This window comes from Oncorhynchus nerka, linkage group LG1 (assembly GCF_034236695.1).
Source record: "Oncorhynchus nerka isolate Pitt River linkage group LG1, Oner_Uvic_2.0, whole genome shotgun sequence".
Taxonomy (NCBI): Eukaryota; Metazoa; Chordata; class Actinopteri; order Salmoniformes; family Salmonidae; genus Oncorhynchus; species Oncorhynchus nerka.
Window position 1 is genome coordinate 46,713,667 of NC_088396.1, and position 25,073 is coordinate 46,738,739.

The window sequence follows — 25,073 nt, forward strand, 5'->3', positions numbered from 1 at the left end:
GGTGATAAACAACAGAAACATGGTGATAAACAACAGAAACATGGTGATAAACAACAGAAACATGGTGATGAACAACAGAAACATGGTGATAAACAACAGAAACATGGTGATGAACAACAGAAACACGATGATAAACAACCCAGAGACATGGTGATAAACAACAGAAACATGATGATAAACAACAGGAACATGGTGATAAACAGCAGAAACATGGTGATAACCAGCAGAGAAACATGATGATAAACAACAGAAACATGATGATAAACAACAGAAACATGGTGATAAACAACAGAAACATGGTGATGAACAACAGAAACATGGTGATGAACAACAGAAACATGATGATAAACAACCCAGAAACATGGTGATGAACAACAGAAACATGGTGATAAACAACCCAGAAACATGATGATAAACAACAGAAACACGATGATAAACAACCCAGAGACATGGTGATAAACAACAGAAACATGATGATAAACAACAGGAACATGGTGATAAACAACAGAGAAACATGATAATAAACAACACAGAAACATGATGATAAACAACAGAGAAACATGGTGATAAACAACCCAGAAACATGATGATAAACAACACAGAAACATGGTGATAAACAACACAGAAACATGGTGATAAACAACACAGAAACATGGTGATGAACAACAGAAACATTATGATAAACAACCCAGAAACATGGTGATAAACAACACAGAAACATGGTGATGAACAACAGAAACATGATGATAAACAATCCAGAAACATGGTGATAAACAACAGAAACATGATGATAAACAACCCAGAAACATGGTGATAAACAACAGAAACATGATGATAAACAACCCAGAAACATGGTGATAAACAACCCAGAAACATGATGATAAACAATACAGAAACATGATGATAAACAACCCAGAAACATGGTGATAAACCACACAGAAACATGGTGATGAACAACAGAAACATGATGATAAACAACCCAGAAACATGGTGATAAACAACACAGAAACATGGTGATGAACAACAGAAACATGATGATAAACAACACAGAAACATGGTGATGAACAACAGAAACATGATGATAAACAACCCAGAAACATGGTGATAAACAACAGAAACATGATGATAAACAACCCAGAAACATGGTGATGAACAACAGAAACATGATGATAAACAACCCAGAAACATGGTGATAAACAACCCAGAAACATGGTGATAAACAACCCAGAAACATGGTGATGAACAACAGAAACATGATGATAAACAACCCAGAAACATGGTGATAAACAACCCAGAAACATGATGATAAACAACCCAGAAACATGGTGATACACAACAGAAACATGATGATAAACAACACAGAAACATGGTGATGAACAACAGAAACATGATGATAAACCACACAGAAACATGGTGATGAACAACAGAAACATGATGATAAACAACCCAGAAACATGATGATAAACAACCCAGAAACATGGTGATAAACAACAGAAACATGATGATAAACAACACAGAAACATGGTGATGAACAACAGAAACATGATGATAAACAACACAGAAACATGGTGATGAACAACCGCGAAACATGATGAGACCCAGCAGAGAAACATGGTAATAACCAGCAGAGAAACATGGTGATAACCAGCAGAGAAACATGATGATAACCAGCAGAGAAACATGGTAATAACCAGCAGAGAAACATGGTGATAACCAGCAGAGAAACATGGTAATAACCAGCAGAGAAACATGGTGATAACCAGCAGAGAAACATGGTGATAACCAGCAGAGAAACATGGTGATAACCAGCAGAGAAACATGGTGATAACCAGCAGAGAAACATGGTGATAACCAGCAGAGAAACATGGTGATAACCAGCAGAGAAACATGGTGATAACCAGCAGAGAAACATGGTAATAACCAGCAGAGAAACATGGTAGTAACCAGCAGAGAAACATGGTAGTAACCAGCAGAGAAACATGGTAATAACCAGCAGAGAAACATGATGATAACCAGCAGAGAAACATGGTGATAACCAGAGAAACATGGTGATAACCAGCAGAGAAACATGGTAGTAACCAGCAGAGAAACATGGTAGTAACCAGCAGAGAAACATGGTAGTAACCAGCAGAGAAACATGGTAATAACCAGCAGAGAAACATGATGATAACCAGCAGAGAAACATGGTGATAACCAGAGAAACATGGTGATAACCAGCAGAGAAACATGGTAGTAACCAGCAGAGAAACATGATGATAACCAGCAGAGAAACATGGTGATAACCAGCAGAGAAACATGGTGATAACCAGCAGAGAAACATGGTGATAACCAGCAGAGAAACATGGTAGTAACCAGCAGAGAAACATGGTGATAACCAGCAGAGAAACATGGTAGTAACCAGCAGAGAAACATGGTAGTAACCAGCAGAGAAACACATGTCTTTGTCCTCAAGTGATAAATTAATCCTGGCATGAATTTCATCTCTGGGCTACTGGCAATTTTAATTTCATTTGTTTGTGTTCTACCAACATAGGGAGCTGGCTGAAAGTTGTGAGAACGGAATGATTGCATGGGGAGAGGGAACAACTCTGACAAATGTGTGTGTGTGTACGTGAGAGAGATAGGAAGCAGTGTCTGCCACTGTCTCATCCAACCAGACCTAAGATTACTGTTATATACTATTTCTGGTTATGTTTCCAAGGCCTTTACTTTGTTACACTAGCTCGTGTTGATAAATACTGCACATATTAATGCTGCTTTTGGATTGAGGTGTGCTGTAGCATGATTTAATGGCTGGCTTCACAGTCACGCACCATGACTAATTCACATAGAGGGATCGAATCCCCGAGCTGACAAGGTAAAAATCTGTCGTTCTGCCCCTAAGCAAGGCAGTTAACCCACTGTTCCCCAGGCGCCGACGACGTGGAGGTCGATTAAGGCAGCCCTCCGCATCTCTCTGATTCAGAGGGGGTTGGGTTAAATGCGGAAGACACATTTCCGCTGAATGCATTCAGTTGTACAACTGACTAGGTATCTCCCTTTCTCCTTCCCCATCAGGCACAACTGACTTTGTTCTGCAGGAGAATGTCCTACAGTACATTTCACAGGCACACCCTCATCCCTTTTTATACATTAATACATTTAACATGTAGAGTCAACAGAAACACTGTAAAGCAGTAATCATAGACTAGATTCAGCTGCGGGAACATTTTTTCTTGAGCGGATGGTCAGGGGGCAGGAACATAATTACAAATCATTTATAGACTGCGAATCGACCGCAAGAAGCCAAAACAGAGGACTAAAATAGAATCACTTCAAACATAGCTTCAATTTGTATACAATCACACACATAACTATTTTATACGTGGTAACACTTTGGAACAGATTTCCAAAATGAAAAATCAATTGGAGCTGATTTATTTTATGCCCCCCATGTTTATTTATTATTTGCTCAGAGAAGTTGGGGGCCATGTAAAATCACCCACGGGCCAAATTCTGCCTACGGGCCAACAGTTGGGGAACCGTAACCCTGCACTAGAGGAATCAACACTTCTAGATGTTAAATCGTTGTATTTTATTCACTCTCATAGCGCTTCGTTACAGGCCCTCAAAATATAATGTAATTCTCTTACCGGTAAACCTGAAATGATCTGGCAGTTCAGGCTCTTTAATTAAATTCAGTAATGATTGCATGCAGAGACTGGTTCACATTGAGAACACAGTGTAATAAAAAGCTGTTATTAGAATTGATCCAGTCATTTTAAGCAGCTAACCCCTGGCTTGTGGAGATATTGTGGATTTAGGCTCCCTGTCATTTGTGTTAAAGACATTGACAGCACTTTATTATCATGTTTTGAGTAGCACAGCTTGACAAATAGGACTTTATTTTATAATTAAATAGTGAAAAGTGACTGCACATTGACAGTGAACGAGAAGTGCACGGCATTGTTAGAGCATCAACAATACTTCAAATGTCTAAAGATGAGGATTTTTAAAATGTATTTCTATTTTTAGTCTGAAATCATAGAGTGATATCAATCTATAGAGAAATCACTGATATTACTCTATTACAAAAAAATATTAAAATCAGCATCCCATTTGTCAGAGAAGAGCCGTAGTTTATTAATCAACTCTCCTTGTGTTAGTTGAATATGATTTATAAATGTGTTTGTAGTTTTGGTCTGCTGTTTTATAACATGATAGATCTGTGTGACTGAATAGCATCTCTGTGTTTTTCCAGGCGACCATCTTCGTGTATGTCCTCAAGGGAGCACCTGTTGCACCTCTGAAATGGAGGACAAGTTTGGCCAACGGAGCAAGCTAGAGTTGGAGAACCTGGTCGATGAAACTAGTCATGAATTACGAAGCACCTTTGTCTCCAGACATAAAAAGTTTGACGGTAAGACACGTTTCTGGTGTTGTTTCTAAATACTCTGCTTTTGTTTATCTGCAATACTCTCTTCTCAATTGTTGCTCACCTACATATTCTTTCATTTTGAGCCACCTATAGGAGGCGGCTGAGGGGAGAACGGCTCACAGTAATGGCTGGAACGGAGCGAATGGAATGGCATCAAACACCTGGAACCATGGAAACCATGGAAACTATGTGTTTGTTGTATTTGATACAAGACCACTTATGCCCCTCCAGCCATTAACAAGAGCCTGTCCTCCCCAATGAAGGCGCCACCAACCTCCTGTGCTCTATACACAGCTACTTGAGGATCCCTTCTATTTCAGTTTTGCTTACTGTTGTGTTTGCAATTTAGTTGACTTGCTCAGGAGGGCATTTGAATTCTAAATCATCATGAAGACTGTGAGTACCTCTTTTGGGTTAGACAAGCATGGCCTCTTGCACAACGTATTGACAGCTGGAACCAGTAGCGTAGAGCATCCTCCTCCTCTAATACATCTCCTATAGCAGGTCTGCTGCGGCAGTATGTAGGATCCTGACTTCCACAGCGACTCTTCTGACAACCTCTCCTGATCCCCCTCGGCTCAGAGACCGGAGATTCTCTTTGCGGAGATATATTTGTTTTTACGCCTCGGTCTTGACTTTCACACACACTTCCTGCTGATCGTCCTCTTCCCAGTGAGTCCCTGCTTGTTATGGTTTAATGAGCAATAACACAAATCTCTCCAATGGCACCCTCAGCAGTATGGGCAGCAGCTGCTCATCAGGACTATGGAGATAGAGGAGATGGGGGTAAATCATGTCAATTATGGGATGTCATCCCACAGCCATCCATCCTCCTGTCACATCTCAGTCAGCGGCTTTTTATAAAATATAATTTTATTATGTGATTTATGTTAGAGAAATTCTGTGGAGAAAGTGTCTGTGTGCTGGCTCTCCCTGCTCCAGATGGGGCTTCTTTTAACCTTATTTGGTTAAACCAAAACCATATTGTGCTTCTGTTTTGGGTTGGATATGTTTCAGTTGGCTCACTGTTAACACAGGGAATTCAGGGAGTTTGTAAACGTTAAGCCAAGCAGTGGCCTTGATTCAACAGTGCTCTCTCCAGTGTGAGGAGCTAAGGGCTTTCACAGATTAGTCCACAGTGTCAGTGCAATGCTTCTCAATAACAATGAGCTCTCTCTATCTCTCAATAACAATGATCTCTCTCTCTCTCCCTCTCTCCCTCTCTCTCTCTCTCCACTTCAATATCCCCACTTTCTGCACAACTAAGCCAAACGCTTTATGATTAAATAGTATTACACTTTTGACTGTTAACACTTGTTAGAAAAAATACATTCATCTAATGTCTAGGGCAAACACTGCTTTGATGTTTATTGTGTGGGATGTGAAGAATGAGCTAAAGCTGTTGAGTAAGTGCCTCAAATCTGAGAGCAGTGCTGAAAAAGCATATATTGAATACAGGCCCCACAATTATTCAATGGAGAGCAGTGCATGTTAAATCCTGCAGTCATCTGCACCTGAGAGTTAAAGCCATTTTTCATGCAATACGATGCAGTAGGAGTATCACTACACATCTCTAGTAACAGCATTAGGGCCACTACTGATTGTTGGAATAGATTAGCAAAATAGTATAGGTTAATATTTATAATGATTCCATTTCTTAAGGATCGGCGTTCCGTCAATGGGACAGTTGTAAATCATGCAGCGCGTTATATCAAGATCGCAGATTTTAGAGTAACAACAAGTGTCGGTACATAGAAATGTCTTACATCGGCTGACAGCTTCAATTCTTGTTAATGTAACTACACTGTCCAATTTACAGTAGCTATTACTGTGAAAAAAATGCCATGCCGTTGTTTGAGGAGAGCTCCTAACAACAAAACACATTTTTTCAACGCAATAGGTTTGATAAATTCACTTCTGAAGGTGAAATGTGAACTTAAATCAGAGCAAGGTTTCAGAATGTATCATCCAAAGGGTCCCAGAGATAACATGAAGTGTCTTTTTGTTAGATAAAATCATTTTTCATATCTTAAAAAGGTCCATATACCACGCACGATTGATTTTGTATTTCCACTCGTTCAATTTGCAAAGAAAGGAATCTGTTAAAATCTCACCCTAAACGTTGTTTTGAACGAGTCAGATCACGTTCGTATTTATTCCTCAGAGATCCTAGAAGGTAACAAGACTTAACTATTTCATTAAGGGTGTAGTATATCCTATAGGACACCATATTTGGTCAGAGAGCGACGCCTTCATGGCACGCAGATGACGCGTGTGGCCATCACTTGAACAACTGTATCTTTGTCAAATATGCACCAATCGGGGTCAAACAAAGCTAGCTAGATAGCCAATGAGCTGTGCTTTACGGGAGTATCCGTAAACCATATATATGTCATAAAATGTACATTCTAACCTTGTACGACAGCGTGCTTTTTAATTTTGGACAAAAATTATGAGGATATTCAGAGTTATGAAGTTATGAAAACTGGTTGTTTTGCAAATGTTGAGCTTATAATATGGCTACTACCACTTGGAAAGATAAATCAAAGTTTAAGTATTCAGATTTGGCGATATTCTTGCAGAAAAATGGAATATGAATGCGAATGTCTTCTTCACAATTTGCCCAAATGTACCTGGGGACTTCACACTAAAAGTCTTGTTGTTCAATCATTTGTCAAGTTATCCATCTGAAACTTTGCACATACACTGCTGCCATCTTGTGGACACTATCGGAATTACAACCAGAGTGATGGCTATAACTATGACCTTTCTCTTGCATTTCAAAGATGGTGGTAGAGAAAGACCGGCTGTTTTTTTTTCTTTATATTTTCTTCTACCAGATCTATTGTGTTATATTCTCCTACATTCAATTCACATTTCCACAAACTTCAAAGTGTTTCCTTTTAAATGGTACCAAGAATATGCATATCCTTGCTTTAGGGCCTTTTTATTTTATTTTTTTAAATTTTATTTCACCTTTATTTAACCAGGTAGGCTAGTTGAGAACAAGTTCTCATTTGCAACTGCGACCTGGCCAAGATAAAGCATAGCAGTGTGAACAGACAACACAGAGTTACACATGGAATAAACAATTAACAAGTCAATAACACAGTAGAAAAAAAAATGGGCAGTCTATATACAATGTGTGCAAAAGGCATGAGGAGGTAGGCGAATAATACAATTTTGCAGATTAACACTGGGGTGATAAATGATCAGATGGTCATGTACAGGTAGAGATATTGGTGTGCAAAAGAGCAGAAAAGTAAATAAATAAATAAAAAAACAGTATAAAAACAGTATGGGAATGAGGTAGGTGAAAATGGGTGGGCTATTTACCAATAGACTATGTACAGCTGCAGCGATCGGTTAGCTGCTCGGATAGCTGATGTTTGAAGTTGGTGAGGGAGATAAAAGTCTCCAACTTCAGCGATTTTTGCAGTTCGTTCCAGTCACAGGCAGCAGAGTACTGGAACGAAAGGCGGCCAAATGAGGTGTTGGCTTTAGGGATGATCAGTGAGATACACCTGCTGGAGCGTGTGCTACGGATGGGTGTTGCCATCGTGACCAGTGAACTGAGATAAGGCGGAGCTTTAACTAGCATGGACTTGTAGATGACCTGGAGCCAGTGGGTCTGGCGACGAATATGTAGCGATGGCCAGCCGACTAGAGCATACAAGTCGCAGTGGTGGGTGGTATAAGGTGCTTTGGTGACAAAACGGATGGCACTATGATAGACTGCATCCAGTTTGCTGAGTAGAGTGTTGGAAGCCATTTTGTAGATGACATCGCCGAAATCGAGGATCGGTAGGATAGTCAGTTTTACTAGGGTAAGCTTGGCGGCGTGAGTGAAGGAGGCTTTGTTGCGGAATAGAAAGCCGACTCTTGATTTGATTTTCGATTGGAGATGTTTGATGTGAGTCTGGAAGGAGAGTTTGCAGTCTAGCCAGACACCTAGGTACTTATATATGTCCACATATTCAAGGTCGGAACCATCTAGGGTGGTGATGCTAGTCGGGCATGCGGGTGCAGGCAGCGATCGGTTGAAAAGCATGCATTTTGTTTTACTCGCGTTTAAGAGCAGTTGGAGGCCACGGAAGGAGTGCTGTATGGCATTGAAGCTCGTTTGGAGGTTAGATAGCACAGTGTCCAATGACGGGCCGAAAGTATATAGAATGGTGTCGTCTGCGTAGAGGTGGATCAGGGAATCGCCCGCAGCAAGAGCAACATCATTGATATATACAGAGAAAAGAGTCGGCCCGAGAATTGAACCCTGTGGCACCCCCATAGAGACTGCCAGAGGACCGGACAGCATGCCCTCCGATTTGACACACTGAACTCTGTCTGCAAAGTAATTGGTGAACCAGGCAAGGCAGTCATCCGAGAAACCGAGGCTATTGAGTCTGCCGATAAGAATATGGTGATTGACAGAGTCGAAAGCCTTGGCGAGGTCGATGAAGACGGCTGCACAGTACTGTCTTTTATCGATGGCGGTAATGATATCGTTTAGTACCTTGAGCGTGGCTGAGGTGCACCCGTGACCGGCTCGGAAACCAGATTGCACAGCGGAGAAGGTACGGTGGGATTCGAGATGGTCAGTGACCTGTTTGTTGACTTGGCTTTCGAAGACCTTCGATAGGCAGGGCAGGATGGATATAGGTCTATAGCAGTTTGGGTCCAGGGTGTCTCCCCCTTTGAAGAGGGGGATGACTGCGGCAGCTTTCAATCCTTGGGGATCTCAGACGATATGAAAGAGAGGTTGAACAGGCTGGTAATAGGGGTTGCGACAATGGCGGCAGATAGTTTCAGAAATAGAGGGTCCAGATTGTCAAGCCCAGCTGATTTGTACGGGTCTAGGTTTTGCAGCTCTTTCAGAACATCTGCTATCTGGATTTGGGTAAAGGAGAACCTGGAGAGGCTTGGGCGAGGAGCTGCGGGGGGGGCGGAGCTGTTGGCCGAGGTTGGAGTAGCCAGGCGGAAGGCATGCCGTTGAGAAGTGCTTATTGAAGCTTTCGATAATCGTGGATTTATCGGTGGAGACCGTGTTACCTAGCCTCAGTGCAGTGGGCAGCTGGGAGGAGGTGCTCTTGTTCTCCATGGACTTCACAGTGTCCCAGAACTTTTTGGAGTTGGAGCTACAGGATGCAAACTTCTGCCTGAAGAAGCTGGCCTTAGCTTTCCTGACTGACTGCGTGTATTGGTTCCTGACTTCCTGAACAGTTGCATATCACGGGGGCTATTCGATGCTATTGCAGTCCGCCACAGGATGTTTTTGTGCTGGTCGAGGGCAGTCAAGTCTGGAGTGAACCAAGGGCTGTATCTGTTCTTGGTTCTGCATTTTTTGAACGGAGCATGCTTATCTAAAATGGTGAGGAAGTTACTTTTAAAGAATGACCAGGCATCCTCAACTGACGGGATGAGGTCAATGTCCTTCCAGGATACCCGGGCCAGGTCGATTAGAAAGGCCTGCTCACAGAAGTGTTTTAGGGAGCGTTTGACAGTGATGAGGGGTGGTCGTTTGACTGCGGCTCCGTGGCGGATACAGGCAATGAGGCAGTGATCGCTGAGATCCTGGTTGAAGACAGCGGAGGTGTATTTGGAGGGCCAGTTGGTCAGGATGACGTCTATGAGGGTGCCCTTGTTTACAGAGTTAGGGTTGTACCTGGTGGGTTCCTTGATGATTTGAGTGAGATTGAGGGCATCTAGCTTACATTGTAGGACTGCCGGGGTGTTAAGCATATCCCAGTTTAGGTCACCTAACAGAACAAACTCTGAAGCTAGATGGGGGCGATCAATTCACAAATGGTGTCAGGGCACAGCTGGGAGCTGAGGGTGGCCGGTAGCAGGCGGCAACAGTGAGAGACTTATTTCTGGAGAGGGTAATTTTCAAAATTAGTAGTTCGAACTGTTTGGGTATGGACCTGGAAAGTATGACATTACTTTGCAGGCTATCTCTGCAGTAGACTGCAACTCCGCCCCCTTTGGTAGTTCTATCTTGATGGAAGATGTTATAGTTGGGTATGGAAATCTCTGAATTTTTGGTGGCCTTCCTGAGCCAGGATTCAGACACGGCAAGGACATCAGGGTTAGCAGAGTGTGCTAAAGCAGTGAGTAAAACAAACTTAGGGAGGAGGCTTCTGATGTTGACATGCATAAAACCAAGGCTTTTTCGATCACAGAAGTCAACAAATGAGGGTACCTGGGGACATGCAGGGCCTGGGTTTACCTCCACATCACCCGCGGAACAGAGAAGGAGTAGTATGAGGGTGCGGCTAAAGGCTATCAAAACTGGTCGCCTAGAGCGTTGGGGGCAGAGGATAAGAGGAGCAGGTTTCTGGGCATGGTAGAATATATTCAGGGCATAATGCGCAGACAGGGGTATGGTGGGGTGCGGGTACAGCGGAGGTAAGCCCAGGCACTGGGTGATGATGAGACAGGTTGTATCTCTGGACATGCTGGTTGTAATGGGTGAGGTCACCGCATGTGTGGGAGGTGGGACAAAGGAGGTAACAGGGGTATGCAGAGTGGGTCTAGGGGCTCCATTGTGAACTAAAACAATTATAACTAACCTGAACAACAGTATACAAGGCATATTGACATCTGAGAGAGACATACAGCGAGGCATACAGTAATCACAGGTGTTGAATTTGGAAAGCTAGCTAAAAACAGTAGGCGAGGCTAATCCGCTAGCACAACAAACAGCAGGTAAAATGGCGTTGACTAGGCAACGGGGCCGACAGGTAAGACAAACAAGCAGAAAGGAGTACCGTGATTAATGGACAGTCCAGCGTCGTCAGCTATGTAGCCAAGAGATCAGTGTCCAGGGGGCAGCGGTGGATGGGCAGGGGGCTGGGCTGGCGAGTGTTATCCAGGTTTTTTTAAACTAACAATGACTAACTAGCTTGTAGCTAGTTAGCTGGTTAGCGTCTGGAGGTTCTTGAGTGTGTCATAAAAATAAAAATAAGAGTAAAAGTAACAGCGATTCCGTATCACATTGGGTGAGGCAGGTTTCCGGAAGGTATAAACAAATTAAAAATCAAAAAGGGATAGAAAGTAAATGGGGTCAGAGAGTGATTGGGACGCGGTGGTTCAGACGGTTAGCAGGCCTGTGCTAACAAGCTAACAGTTCGTAGGCCCGAGCTAGACAAGGTAGCAGTTAGCGGACCGGAGCTTGACAAGCTAGCCGTTAGCAGGCCGAATTAGCAAGCAGGGAGATAGCGAGGGCTAGAGAGTTAACCTTTGGGGGACGTCGCGATGGGGTGAGTCTGTTTATTCCTCTTCATGCGGTGAGCTGGAGATACAGCGATTCAGAAAGCTCGCGGGCCTTGGCCAGCAGATGGATCTTTGGCGATGTCGCAGCGGAAAAGCCTGTTGAAACCCCCTCGGGCGATTATGTCGGCGGACCAGTCGTGATGGATCGGCGGGGCTCCGTGTCGGCAGTAGAGGGTCAGTAGAGGGTCCAGGCCAATTGGCAAATTAGGTATTTTTGGACCTCTTCGGCTAGTCGGGAGATGGGCTTAGCTCGAGGCTAGCTCCAGGCTAACTGGTGCTTGCTCTGGGACAGAGACGTTAGCCAGGAGTAGCCACTCGGATTGCAGCTAGCTATTTACGATGATCCGGTATAAAGGTTCAGAGCTTGCGGTAGGAATCCGGAGATGTGGTAGAGAAAAAGCAGTCTGATATGCTTTGGGTAGATGTCGCGCTGGTGTCCTAGTTAGCGTTGAAGACCGCTAGCAGTGGCTAGCTAGTAGCTAGTTAGCGGCTAGCTTCTGATGAGGGTTCCGATTCTAAAGTATAGAAAAAGCAGATCCGTACCACATTGGGTGATGCGGGTTGCAGGAGAGTATATTCAGCCTGTAGTTGGAAAGTGAGATTAAAATATGTACGAAATATATACAGAAAAAAATGAGGAAAAACTATATTTACACTATACAGGACGGGACAAGACAAAACACACGTCCGACTGCTACGCCATCTTGGAGAGGGCCCGAGCTACAGGCAGTTAGATTTGGGTATGTAATTTAGACGAAAATTGAAAATACGATGCAATACGATTGAAAATGCAATACGATGCAGTAGGAGTATTACTACTCATCTCCAGTAACAGCATTAGGGCCACTACTGATTGTTGGAATACACTAGCAAAATAGTATAGGCTAATATTTATAATGATTCCACAAATGACGATGCATATGTTTTATTACCAAGTTGTTACAAGTTTACTGTTCCTACTGTTGTCAACGGACTTTTATTTGGCAAGGTGACCCAAAAAGTTAAGAGTAAGCAAATGTTTAAATTTATGGCTATATATTTAGCTATGAATAATTTAGTCCGAATTATGCATTTCCTTCTGCTTCTGTTTTCCCAAGTTTATTGTAAAATGCTTATGCTGTTGCTATTGTTCTTCCACTGTCATCTCATACTTTATTATAATCCACCAAGTTGAATGCCTCTCCATGTGAGATGTCCTCATTAAACCTGCTCTCACCGTAGTAAACTACAACCTAAGTCCTTTGAAAATCTCACGAAGACTCCAGTCACCCCGGTCATAGACTATTCTCTCTGCTACCGCACGGCAAGCGGTACCGGAGCGCCAAGTCTAGGTCTAAGAGGATTCTAAACAGCTTCTACCCCCATGCTATAAGACTGCTGAACAATTAATCAAATGGCCACCTGACTATTTACATTGACCCCCCCCCCCCCCCCACGCTCCATTTGTTTTTACACTGCTCCTACTCGCTGTTTATTATCTATGCATAGCCACTTTACCCCTACCTACATGTACTAATTACCTCGACTAACCTGTATCCCCGCACATTGACTCGGTACCGGTACCCCTGACTCATTATTGGTATTTTATTGTGTTACTTTTATTATTTTTTACTTTAGTTTATTTGGTAAATATTTTATTAACTCTTCTTGAACTGCACTGTTGGTTAAGGGTTTGTAAGTAAGAATTTCACGGTAAGGTCTGCACTTGTTGTATTCGGCGCATGTGACAAATAAAGTTTGATTTGATTTGAAAACACAACTGCATGAATCTCTGTATTTTGAGCCCAATAGCCCTCTTTTTAGAAGACCAGAGTTTACCTTCATGGAAGACAACTGTCACTTTTTTACTTTTCACACATTTGATAAACCAAACATAATTGCAACTTCAGACAACTCTTTGAGTGTTTTGGATTTCAGCCCAATTCCCAGCAGCAAGTGACATGATTCACCACACTCCTTTTGAATTACAGCCTATAACTCTCAAATGATCGGATAGTTGCACAGAAACTCAATGTCAGAACGTCAGTGTGTTCTTTTTTTCCAGGAAAACAAAATCTTTAGCACATGTGCCGTTCCTGGAAGCAAGCGTGCATCAATAAACAAGTGTATATTTTGATCGGCCTCTGTCAGGGAGAAGAGAGGAGGGCTCCAAGGATGAAGATGGGGGTCCAGCAGCACTTACGTCCATGACTCCAGGCACCCACGTTTCTCTAGGGGCCTCCTGCCACTCTCCATAATTTAATCAGTGTCAGGATGGATGCTGTGTGCAGGTTTCTGCTGGCTGCGAGCTTTACAGGAGACACGGAGTCTGGAGAGGGTCTCTGCTGACTGGCAACACAGGAAACATGAGACATTCCTATTTGGACTCTGATTTAATTTATGTGTTGGTTATCTATACATTCAATCACATTGGAGAAATGTTCAAGCCTGGAGAATTTCTGGAGTTGTTTTGGCAAGGTCAGCCGTCACCGCCCTGGACACCAAGGTATATTAGGAATATTTTAACATATATACTGGCTCTGCGTTTCACCAGCTAGTGTTAGGAGGATGGAAACAGAGACCAACTATTGTACAGTATGTGATGAAAAAGTCAACACCAGGGAAATGAGTCTGGTTAAACGGCTCACCATTTGTTTGAAGTGAAACAATGTTTATTTTAATTTTTTTTACTGTCATTATTTATATTAAAAAAAGAAGTGTATCTTTAAGTGATTTGATTTATTTGAATGTTGAGAACAGAGTTTAACCAGGCTACAATTATTACGTCCACATGGTCACATGCACACACCACATCCTTATCGCATATGCGCTCTATGGGGGTGCCACAGGGTTCACCTTGGCTGGATGTTGCCCTGCTGGTGAGTCTTGATCCAAGACAGTTATTACGTCCACATGGTCACATGCACACAATAAGACAGTTATTACGTCCACATGGTCACATGCACACAATAAGACAGTTATTGTGGATAGTCAGATTAATATAATAGTTTGATTTAAACGTTTAATTGCTTCGGAAGAAGAACGATTTCCCTAAAAATCCTGTTAACATGGACACATCTGAAATCAGGCAACCTGATCGCGCTCTGATAAATGCTGAAAATCACCAATGAAAATAAAGGTTCTACCACAGCGATCATGTTATTTTTGGGAAGCATATTTGATTCTGATTTCAGACATATAAGTTTATATGTGAACTACTTCTAAGACGCATACTTCACTCGCGCTAAAGAGGGAGGCTCTCGGCTGGCGCTAGCTCTAAAGAGGGAGGCTCTCGGCTGGCGGTAGCTCTAAAGAGGGAGGCTCTCGGCTGGCGCTAGCGCTAAAGAGGGAGGCTCTCTGCTGGCGCTAGCTTTAAAGAGGGAGGCTCTCGGCTGGTGCTAGCTCTAAAGAGGGAGGCTCTCGGCTGGTGCTAGCTCTAAAGAGGGAGGCTCTCGGCTGGTGCTAGCTCTAAAGAGGGAGGCTCTCGGCTGGTGCTAGCTCGGCGTATGACGGGTGAAAGTAGAATGAATTTCTTCCCGGTACAGGACCTCCTATATTTTTATGGGCTTAATCATAGAATTACATACACACTGAGTATACAAAAAATTAAGGACACCTTCTCTTTTCATGACATAGACTGACCAAGTGAATCCAGGTGAAAGCTATGATCCCTTATTGATGTCACTTGTTAAATCCAAGCCTTGAGACATGGATTGTGTACATGTGCCATTCAGAGTGTGAATGGGCAATACAAAAGATTTAAGTGCCTTTGAACGGGGTATGCCAGGTGCACCAGTTTGTGTCAAGAACTACAACACTGCTAGGTTTTTCTCACACAGTTACCCGTGTGTAACAAGAATGGTCCACCACCCAAAGGACATCCAGCCAACTTGACACAACTGCAGGAAGCAGTGGAGTCAACATGGGTTAGCATCCCTGTGGAATGTTTTCATCACCTTATAGTCCATGCCCCGACGAATTGAGGCCGTTCTGAGGGCAAAAGGGGGAGGGGGGTGAAACTCAATATTAGAAAGTTACTCATTTTTGAATTACTCAGTGTAGAATCCCTATTAATTTAATAGGATCTCTGGGGCCTCGTCCTAAAGATTTGTCATTTCACTTTTTAAATGTATGACCTTTTTATTGTGGAATAAAAACAACCAGCCATGATGATGTTTGCGTCTAATTGTCAAGTAATCACTTCAAATCACTTCTGCCTTGGCAAAAAATGTCTGTGTTTTTGTGGAACCACATTGCATTTTGGAGCGTAGAATATACCACCTGTTTTCAAGTCCATTCGCAAATGTATCATGTATCTGACATGATGTAATGATAAATAGTGGCCTACAGTTTTCTTGATGATAAAAACATTTGTAATAGGCTCATGTTTTACCAGTACGGCGTACCACCACCACTGTTTATTTTGCCCGGAAGCCGTACCTTACCAGACCGGATTACTTTCACCGCTGGTGTGCGCTTACTTCCATTTTGACCTTACTCCAATAAGTGAAGCAGAGTAAGGTGTTTACATTACTATTGGATAATCTGCCCAGTGTCAGTGTAATATCAAATGATTAGTGTGCATGTGAACATACTCATTGAGTCGGTAAGCCTCACCACTGTGCAGCGCTCGCTGTCTCGTTTAAATGATATTTACCATGTCTTTAACACCTGTTTGTGGAGTCCCACCCACATAGAGTAAGTGTTCATGTATTTCTTACAGTCTGTGTGGAGTGGGCCCATGATCTTTACTGGAGCTGACAAAGCAGCCTACGCATATCTTGACAACATTGCCTACGTGTCACTTCCACAACAGTGAGAGGACACTGTCGCTATCCTCTGCCAAGCTGTTCCAGGCAGTAGTATCCCGCATCACCCCCAAAAGATCTAGACTACTCTGTCAGTGAGCCCGCTGTAACACAAGACCTACAAGAGAGAATAGAGGCCATCATCTCAACTACCCATGTCATCAACATGGCTCCTATTAGTGGGATTTATTAGGATTTTCCTCGGTTCTGGTGGATAATTTATGCATGCGTACCACGTAGCATATTTTTCAGTGACTTGGCTCCAATCCATATCCCAGGACCCTGGGAAACAGTACTGTTGTGCTCGGAGAAATTAGGGAAAGAACAGGCCTGCAGATTTCTCTCCCGTTAAGCTCATTAAATGCTAAGGTGGGGGTCTTAATTACTAATCAATGTCCTAGCTCTCCGCTGACCACTAACACCATGGTGCTGCCGTTCTACACAGAATATTAATGTAGTGAGACCGGTACGATCGATTCCATCTGGAGCTGCGGACTCTTAAACAGCCCTATGCCTGTGGTGCAGTGCTTTTAGCTGAACATTTGGATATTTTAGTTTTTTACACATAGAGATGAATAGCGTCCATCCTCACCGCCAGGTCTGTCTGCACTGTGGTAATTATTTTTGCTCTGACAAAGGTCTATCTGCTCTGTGGTAACCATCTTTGCTCTGACAGTTATGTCTGCTCTGTGGTAATTATCTTTGCTCTGACAGTTATGTCTGCTCTGTGGTAATTATCTTTGCTCTGACAAAGGTCTGTCTGCTCTGTGGTAATTATCTTTGTTCTGACAAAGGTCTGTCTGCTCTGTGGTAATTATCTTTGCTCTGACAAAGGTCTGTCTGCTCTGTGGTAACCATCTTTGCTCTGACAAAGGTCTGTCTGCTCTGTGGTAATTATCTTTGCTCTGACAAAGGTCTGTCTGCTCTGTGGTAATTATTTTTGCTCTGACAAAGGTCTGTCTGCTCTATGGTAACCATCTTTTCTCTGACAAAGGTCTGTCTGCTCTGTGGTAATTATCTTTGCTCTGACAAAGGTCTGTCTGCTCTGTGGTAATTATCTTTGCTCTGACAAAGGTCTGTCTGCTCTGTGGTAACCATCTTTTCTCTGACAAAGGTCTGTCTGCTCTGTGGTAATTATCTTTGCTCTGACAAAGGTCTGTCTGCTCTGTGGTAACCATCTTTGCTCTGACAGAGCAAACATGAGATAGTTATGTGTTGTCACTTAGAGATGATGTCATCATGTGATCATGGCGTCAAGAGTTAGTGTTTATTCCAGTTGTGTTTCTCTTCCACACTAATAGGCCAATGTGATTTGAATGGGGCTTCTTAAAGACTAAGAGGCGTTTGTCTATCATATTACCGGCCTGAGATCATATTGGTTACCATTGCCCCTCATGAACTCTATGCCACAACAATTATACCCACTCAAGGAGAAGAGGGGAAATATAAAACTGTTTAATTTTTCTTCATTTTTTTTTGGAACCAGTTGATTTGACAGGGCCCACTCCCACAGCCCTCTCACCCAGCAGCGACACAACAGCAACCGCAGAGGAATAAACCCCAGGCGTGCCTGGTATAAAAGGTCAGGCTGTCATGTTCTCCACAGTAACAGAGGTCCTCCTCTCAGACTCATTCCTGTCCCTCAGACAGCACCCTCCCTATTAGACTGATGGCAGGATCCTCTCTTCTCGGTAATGCCAGCCTCTGATTGACAGGTGGAATTAGGATGCTTTTCTCCAGAGAGCTCTCTCCCTCTCTCTCTCTCTCTCTCTCTCTCTCTCTCTCTCTCTCTCTCTCTCTCTGTCTCTCTCTCTGTCTCTCTCTCTCTCTCTCTCTCTCTCTGTCTCTCTCTCTCTCTCTCTCTCTCTCTCTCTCTCTCTCTCTTTTTCTCTGTCTCTGTCTCTCTCTCTCTCTCTCTCTCTCTCTCTCTCTCTGTCTCTCTCTCTCTCTCTCTCTCTCTCTCTCTCTCTCTCTGTCTTTTTCTCTGTCTCTGTCTCTCTCTCTCTCTGTCTCTCTCTGTCTCTATCTCTGTACAAAATATATAGAGTGCTGCACACACTGCAATTATGTAGGTTTAAAAATAAGCTCAACTGGACACCTTAATGATGCAGTGAATGACATTTGGCTAAAACGAATTGAATGTGTCATTGAACCAATTGCACTTTATGGCAGCGAGGTGTGAGGTCCACTTGCAAAACAAGATTTCACCCAATGGGATAAACACCCCATTGACACCCTGCATGCATAGTTCTGTAAGATTCCCTTATATGTCCAGAGGAAAACTACAAACAATGCATGCAGGGCAGAATTAGGCCAATATCCACTAATAAGCACTCAAAAAATAGCAATTACATTTAGGAAACATCTAAAATACAGTGACCCCCTCTCATATCATCACCAAGTCCTGCAATGCCAAGAGCTGAGCAATGAAAAGAGTCCCCTCATAGTTCACAAACCTGTTCTACAAACACAGTGAAGCCTCAGGACCAGAACATCTAATCAATCAGAATAAAACAAATTACAACACAGTCAAAACAAAACTACATTGCTTATTGGGAAGCACAAAGCAAAATGCAGTACTATCTGGGCCTAAATCGCAGAACCTGAGACAGAGACATTTCCTGACAAAATGTAAAAAATATAAAACAATTAGAGAGTGTAATTTCCCCAAATTTGAAACCCTCATTCAAAGACCTCTCTGATGAGAGTAGGCTACCCATCCTGTTGGGGGAAGACGCAGAGAGCTGTGGGTTGGCAGCGAACTACATTGCTGCCTGACATAAGATGTTAGGGACAGTGTCTAACAGACCAATCAACCTGCACATGTCCTCTACTGTATACTTATTGTTATTGTTGAATGTTTGGTTATTTTTGGCTATTATCATTACTATTGTCCCATTTACAATTTTGATTCTTATAATCTTATTATTGTAAATATCCAAAGTAAGCTTTGGCAAAGTGTACATTGTTATGTCATGCCAATAAAGCAAATTGAATTGAGAGACTGATAGAGAGAGAGACTGATAGAGAGAGACTGATGGAGACTGTGAGAGAGATAGATACTGGGATAGAGAGAGAGAGACTGGGATAGAGAGAGAGAGTGAGAGAGAGAGAGACTGGGATGGAGAGAGAGAGATTGGGATGGAGAGACTGATCAAAAGAGAGAGGCAGAAAGAGACTGAATTTATTTAACTAGGTAAGTCAATTAAGAACAAATTCTTATTCTCAATGACGGCCTAGGAACAGTGGGTTAACTGCCTGTTCAGGGGCAGAATGACAGATTTGTACCTTGTCAGCTCTGGGATTTGAACTTGCAACCTTCCGGTTACTAGTCCAACCCTCTAACTACTAGGCTACCCTGCCGCCCCAGTGATGATAGAGAGAGACTGAATGATAGAGAGAGACTGAATGATAGAGAGAGAGACTGAATGATAGAGACTGAATGATAGAGAGACTGACTGATAGAGACTGAAGGATAGAGAGACTGAATGATAGAGAGAGAGAGACTGAATGATAGAGAGAGAGACTGAATGATAGAGAGAGAGACTGAATGATAGAATGAGACTGAATGATAGAGAGAGACTGAATGATAGATAGAGACTGACTGATAGAGAGACTGAATGATAGAGACTGAATGATAGAGAGAGAGACTGTGATAGATAGATACAGAGAGAGACTGTAATAGATAGAGACTGAATGATAGAGAGAGACTGTGGAAGAGAGAGAGAGAGAGACTGTGATAGAGGGAGAGAGAGAGAGAGACTGTGATAGATAGAGACTGAATGATAGAGAGACTGTGTAGATAGAGACTGAATGATAGAGAGAGACTGTGATATATAGAGACTGAATGATAGAGAGAGAGACTGTGATAGATAGAGAGAGAGAGAGACTGTGATAGATAGAGACTGAATGACAGAGAGAGAGACTGTGATAGTTAGAGACTGAATAATAGAGAGTGAGACTGTGATAGATGGAGACAGAGAGAGACTGTGATAGATAGAGACAGAGAGAGAGAGACTGTGATAGATAGAGACAGAGAGAGACTGTGATAGATAGAGACAGAGAGAGAGAGAGACTGTGATAGATAGAAACAGAGACAGAGACGGTGACTGTGTTAGATAGAGAGAGAGACTGTGATAGATAGAGACTGAATGATAGAGAGACTGTGATATATAGAGACTGAATGATAGAGAGAGACAGACTGTGATAGATAGACTGAATGATAGACAGAGAGACTGTGATAGGTAGAGACTGAATGATAGAGAGAGAGACTGTGATAGATAGAGATAGAGACTGTGATAGAGAGAGAGACTGTGATAGAGAGAGAGACTGTGATAGATAGAGACTGAATGATAGAGAGAGAGACTGTGATAGATAGAGATAGAGACTGTGATAGAGAGAGAGACTGTGATAGAGAGAGAGAGACTGTGATAGATAGAGACTGAATGATAGAGAGAGAGACTGATAGATAGAGACAGAGAGAGATCGAGACGGTGATAGATAGAGACTGAATTATATATATTTATATATATATATATATATATATATATATATATATATATATATAGAGAGAGAGAGAGAGAGAGAGAGAGAGAGAGACTGTGATAGATAGAGACTGAATGATATAGAGGGAGACTCTGAGAGAGAGAGAGATATAGACTGTGATAGATAGAGACAGAGAGAGGGAGACTCTGATAGATAGAGACAGAGAGAGAGAGACTGTGATAGATAGAGACAGAGAGAGATAGAGACTGTGATAGAGACAGAGAGAGATAGACTGTGATAGATAGAGAGAGAGAGACTCTGTAGATAGAGAGAGAGAGACTCTGATAGAGAGAGAGAGAGACTCTGATAGATAGAGACAGAGAGAGATAGAGACTGTGATAGATAGAGAGAGAGAGAGACTCTGATAGATAGAGAGAGGGAGAGAGAGAGAGACTCCGATAGATAGAGACAGAGAGAGATAGAGACTGTGATAGATAGAGACAGAGAGAGATAGAGACTCTGATAGATAGAGAAAGAGACTGAATGATATAGAGAGAGACTCTGATAGATAGAGACAGAGAGAGATAGAGACTGTGATAGATAGAGACAGAGAGAGAGAGAGACTCTGATAGATAGAGACAGAGAGAGAGACTGTGATAGATAGAGAGAGATAGAGACTGTGATAGAGACAGAGAGAGATAGAGCCTGTGATAGATAGAGAGAGAGAGAGACTCTGATAGATAGAGAGAGAGACTCTGATAGATAGAGAGAGAGAGACTCTGTAGATAGAGAGAGAGAGACTCTGATAGAGAGAGAGAGACTGTGATAGATAGAGACTGTGATAGATAGAGAGATAGACTCTGATAGAGAGAGAGAGAGACTCTGATAGAGAGAGAGAGAGAGAGAGAGAGAAACTCTGATAGATAGATAGAGAGAGAGACTTAGATAGAGAGAGAGAGATAGAGAGAAACTGATAGATAGATAGAGAGAGAGACTCTGATAGATAGAGAGAGACAGAGAGAGATATAGACTGATAGATAGACTGAATGATATAGAGAGAGACTGATAGATAGAGACAGAGGGAGATAGAGCCTCTGATAGACTGAATGATATAGAGAGACTCTGATAGGTAGAGAGAGAGAGAGAGACTGTGATAGATAGAGACAGAGAGAGAGAGAGACTGTGATAGATAGACTGAATGATATATAGAGAGACTGTCATAGATAGACTGAATGATAGAGAGAGAGACTCTGATAGACAGAGACAGAGAGAGAGATACTCTGATAGATAGAGACAGAGAGAGAGAGACTGTGATAGATAGAGACAGAGAGAGAGAGAGACTGTGATCGATAGACTGAATGATATAGAGAGAGACTGTGATAGATAGACTGAATGATATAGAGAGACTCTGATAGGTAGAGAGAGAGAGAGAGACTGTGATAGATAGAGACAGAGAGAGAGAGAGACTGTGATAGATAGACTGAATGATATATAGAGAGACTGTCATAGATAGACTGAATGATAGAGAGAGACTCTGATAGACAGAGACAGAGAGAGATACTCTGATAGATAGAGACAGAGAGAGAGAGACTGTGATAGATAGAGACAGAGAGAGAGAGAGACTGTGATCGATAGACTGAATGATATAGAGAGAGACTGTGATAGATAGACTGAATTATATAGAGAGAGACTCTGATAGACAGAGACAGAGCTAGAGAGAGAGAGAGAGAGAGAGAGACTGTGATAGATAGAGACAGAGAGAGAGAGAGACTGTGATAGATAGAGACAGAGAGAGAGAGAGAATGTGATAGATAGACTGAATGATATAGAGAGAGACTGTGATAGATATACTGAATGATATAGAGAGAGACTCTGATAGACAGAGACAGAGCGAGAGAGAGAGAGAGAGAGAGAGACTGTGATAGATAGAGACTGAATGATATAGAGAGCGACTGTGATAGATAGAGACAGAGAGAGACTGTGATAGATAGAGACTGTGATAGATAGACTGAATGATATAGAGAGAGACTGTGATAGATAGAGAGAGACTGTGATAGATAGAGACAGAGAGAGACTGTGATAGATAGACTGAATGATATAGAGAGAGACTCTGATAGATAGAGACAGAGAGAGACTGTGATAGATAGACTGAATGATATAGAGAGAGACTCTGATAGATAGAGACAGAGAGAGACTGTGATAGAGAGACTGAATGATTTAGAGAGAGACTGTGATAGATAGAGAGAGACTGTGATAGATAGACTGAATGATATAGAGAGAGACTCTGATAGATAGAGACAGAGAGAGACTGTGATAGATAGACTGAATGATATAGAGAGAGACTCTGATAGATAGAGACAGAGAGAGACTGTGATAGATAGACTGAATGATATAGAGAGAGACTCTGATAGATAGAGATAGAGAGAGACTGTGATAGATAGACTGAATGATATAGAGAGAGACTCTGATAGATAGAGACAGAGAGAGACTGTGATAGATAGACTGAATGATATAGAGAGAGACTCTGATAGATAGAAACAGAGAGAGACTGTGATAGATAGACTGAATGATATAGAGAAAGACTCTGATAGATAGAGACAGAGAGAGACTGTGATATATAGACTGAATGATATATAGAGAGACTGTGATATATAGACTGAATGATAGAGAGAGAGACTCTGATAGACAGAGACAGAGAGAGAGATACTCTGATAGATAGAGACACAGAGAGAGAGACTGTGATAGATAGAGACAGAGAGAGAGAGAGACTGTGATAGATAGAGACAGAGAGAGAGAGACTGTGATAGATAGAGACAGAGAGAGAGAGAGACTGTGATAGATAGACTGAATGATATAGAGAGAGACTGTGATAGATATACTGAATGATATAGAGAGAGACTCTGATAGACAGTGACAGAGCGAGAGAGAGAGAGAGAGAGAGAGACTGTGATAGATAGAGACCGAATGATATAGAGAGATACTGTGATAGATAGAGACAGAGAGAGACTGTGATAGATCGAGACAGAGAGAGACTGTGATAGATAGACTGAATGATATAGAGAGAGACTGTGATAGATAGAGACAGAGAGAGACTGTGATAGATAGACTGAATGATATAGAGAGAGACTCTGATAGATAGAGACAGAGAGAGACTGTGATAGATAGACTGAATGATATAGAGATAGACTCTGATAGATAGAGACAGAGAGAGACTGTGATAGATAGACTGAATGATATAGAGAGAGACTCTGATAGATAGAGACAGAGAGAGACTGTGATAGATAGACTGAATGATATAGAGAGATACTCTGATAGATAGAGACAGAGAGAGACTGTGATAGATAGACTGAATGATATAGAGAGAGACTCTGATAGATAGAGACAGAGAGAGACTGTGATAGATAGACTGAATGATATAGAGAGAGACTCTGATAGATAGAGACAGAGAGAGACTGTGATAGATAGACTGAATGATATAGAGAGAGACTATGATAGATAGAGACAGAGAGAGACTGTGATAGATAGACTGAATGATATAGAGAGAGACTCTGATAGATAGAGACAGAGAGAGACTGTCATAGATAGAGACAGAGAGAGACTGTGATAGATAGAGACAGAGAGAGACTGTGATAGATAGAGACAGAGAGAGACTCTGATATATAGAGACAGAGAGAGACTGTGATAGATAGAGACAGAGAGAGACTGTGATAGATAGAGACAGAGAGAGACTCTGATAGAAAGAGACAGAGAGAGACTGTGATAGATAGACTGAATGATATAGAGAGAGACTCTGATAGATAGAGACAGAGAGAGACTGTGATAGATAGAGACAGAGAGAGACTGTGATAGATAGAGACAGAGAGAGACTCTGATAGATAGAGACAGAGAGAGACTCTGATAGATAGAGACAGAGAGGGACTGTGATAGATAGAGACATTGAGAGACTGTGATAGATAGAGACAGAGAGAGACTCTGATAGATAGAGACAGAGAGAGACTGTGATAGATAGACTGAATGATATAGAGAGAGACTCTGATAGATAGAGACAGAGAGAGACTGTGATAGATAGACTGAATGATATAGAGAGAGACTCTGATAGATAGAGACAGAGAGAG

The 25,073-nt window shown here is 42.2% G+C and overlaps 1 protein-coding gene across 1 annotated transcript in view; it reads left to right on the forward strand.

Annotated features, from left to right (window-relative positions):
• LOC115130623 (glypican-6-like) overlaps positions 1-25,073 on the forward strand; it is a 179,575-nt gene that overhangs the window by 35,204 nt on the left and 119,298 nt on the right. The window contains exon 2 of the mRNA XM_065019249.1: positions 4,241-4,399. Within this exon, the coding sequence (XP_064875321.1) occupies positions 4,241-4,399 (159 nt within the window). The remainder of the gene's footprint in view (positions 1-4,240; positions 4,400-25,073) is intronic.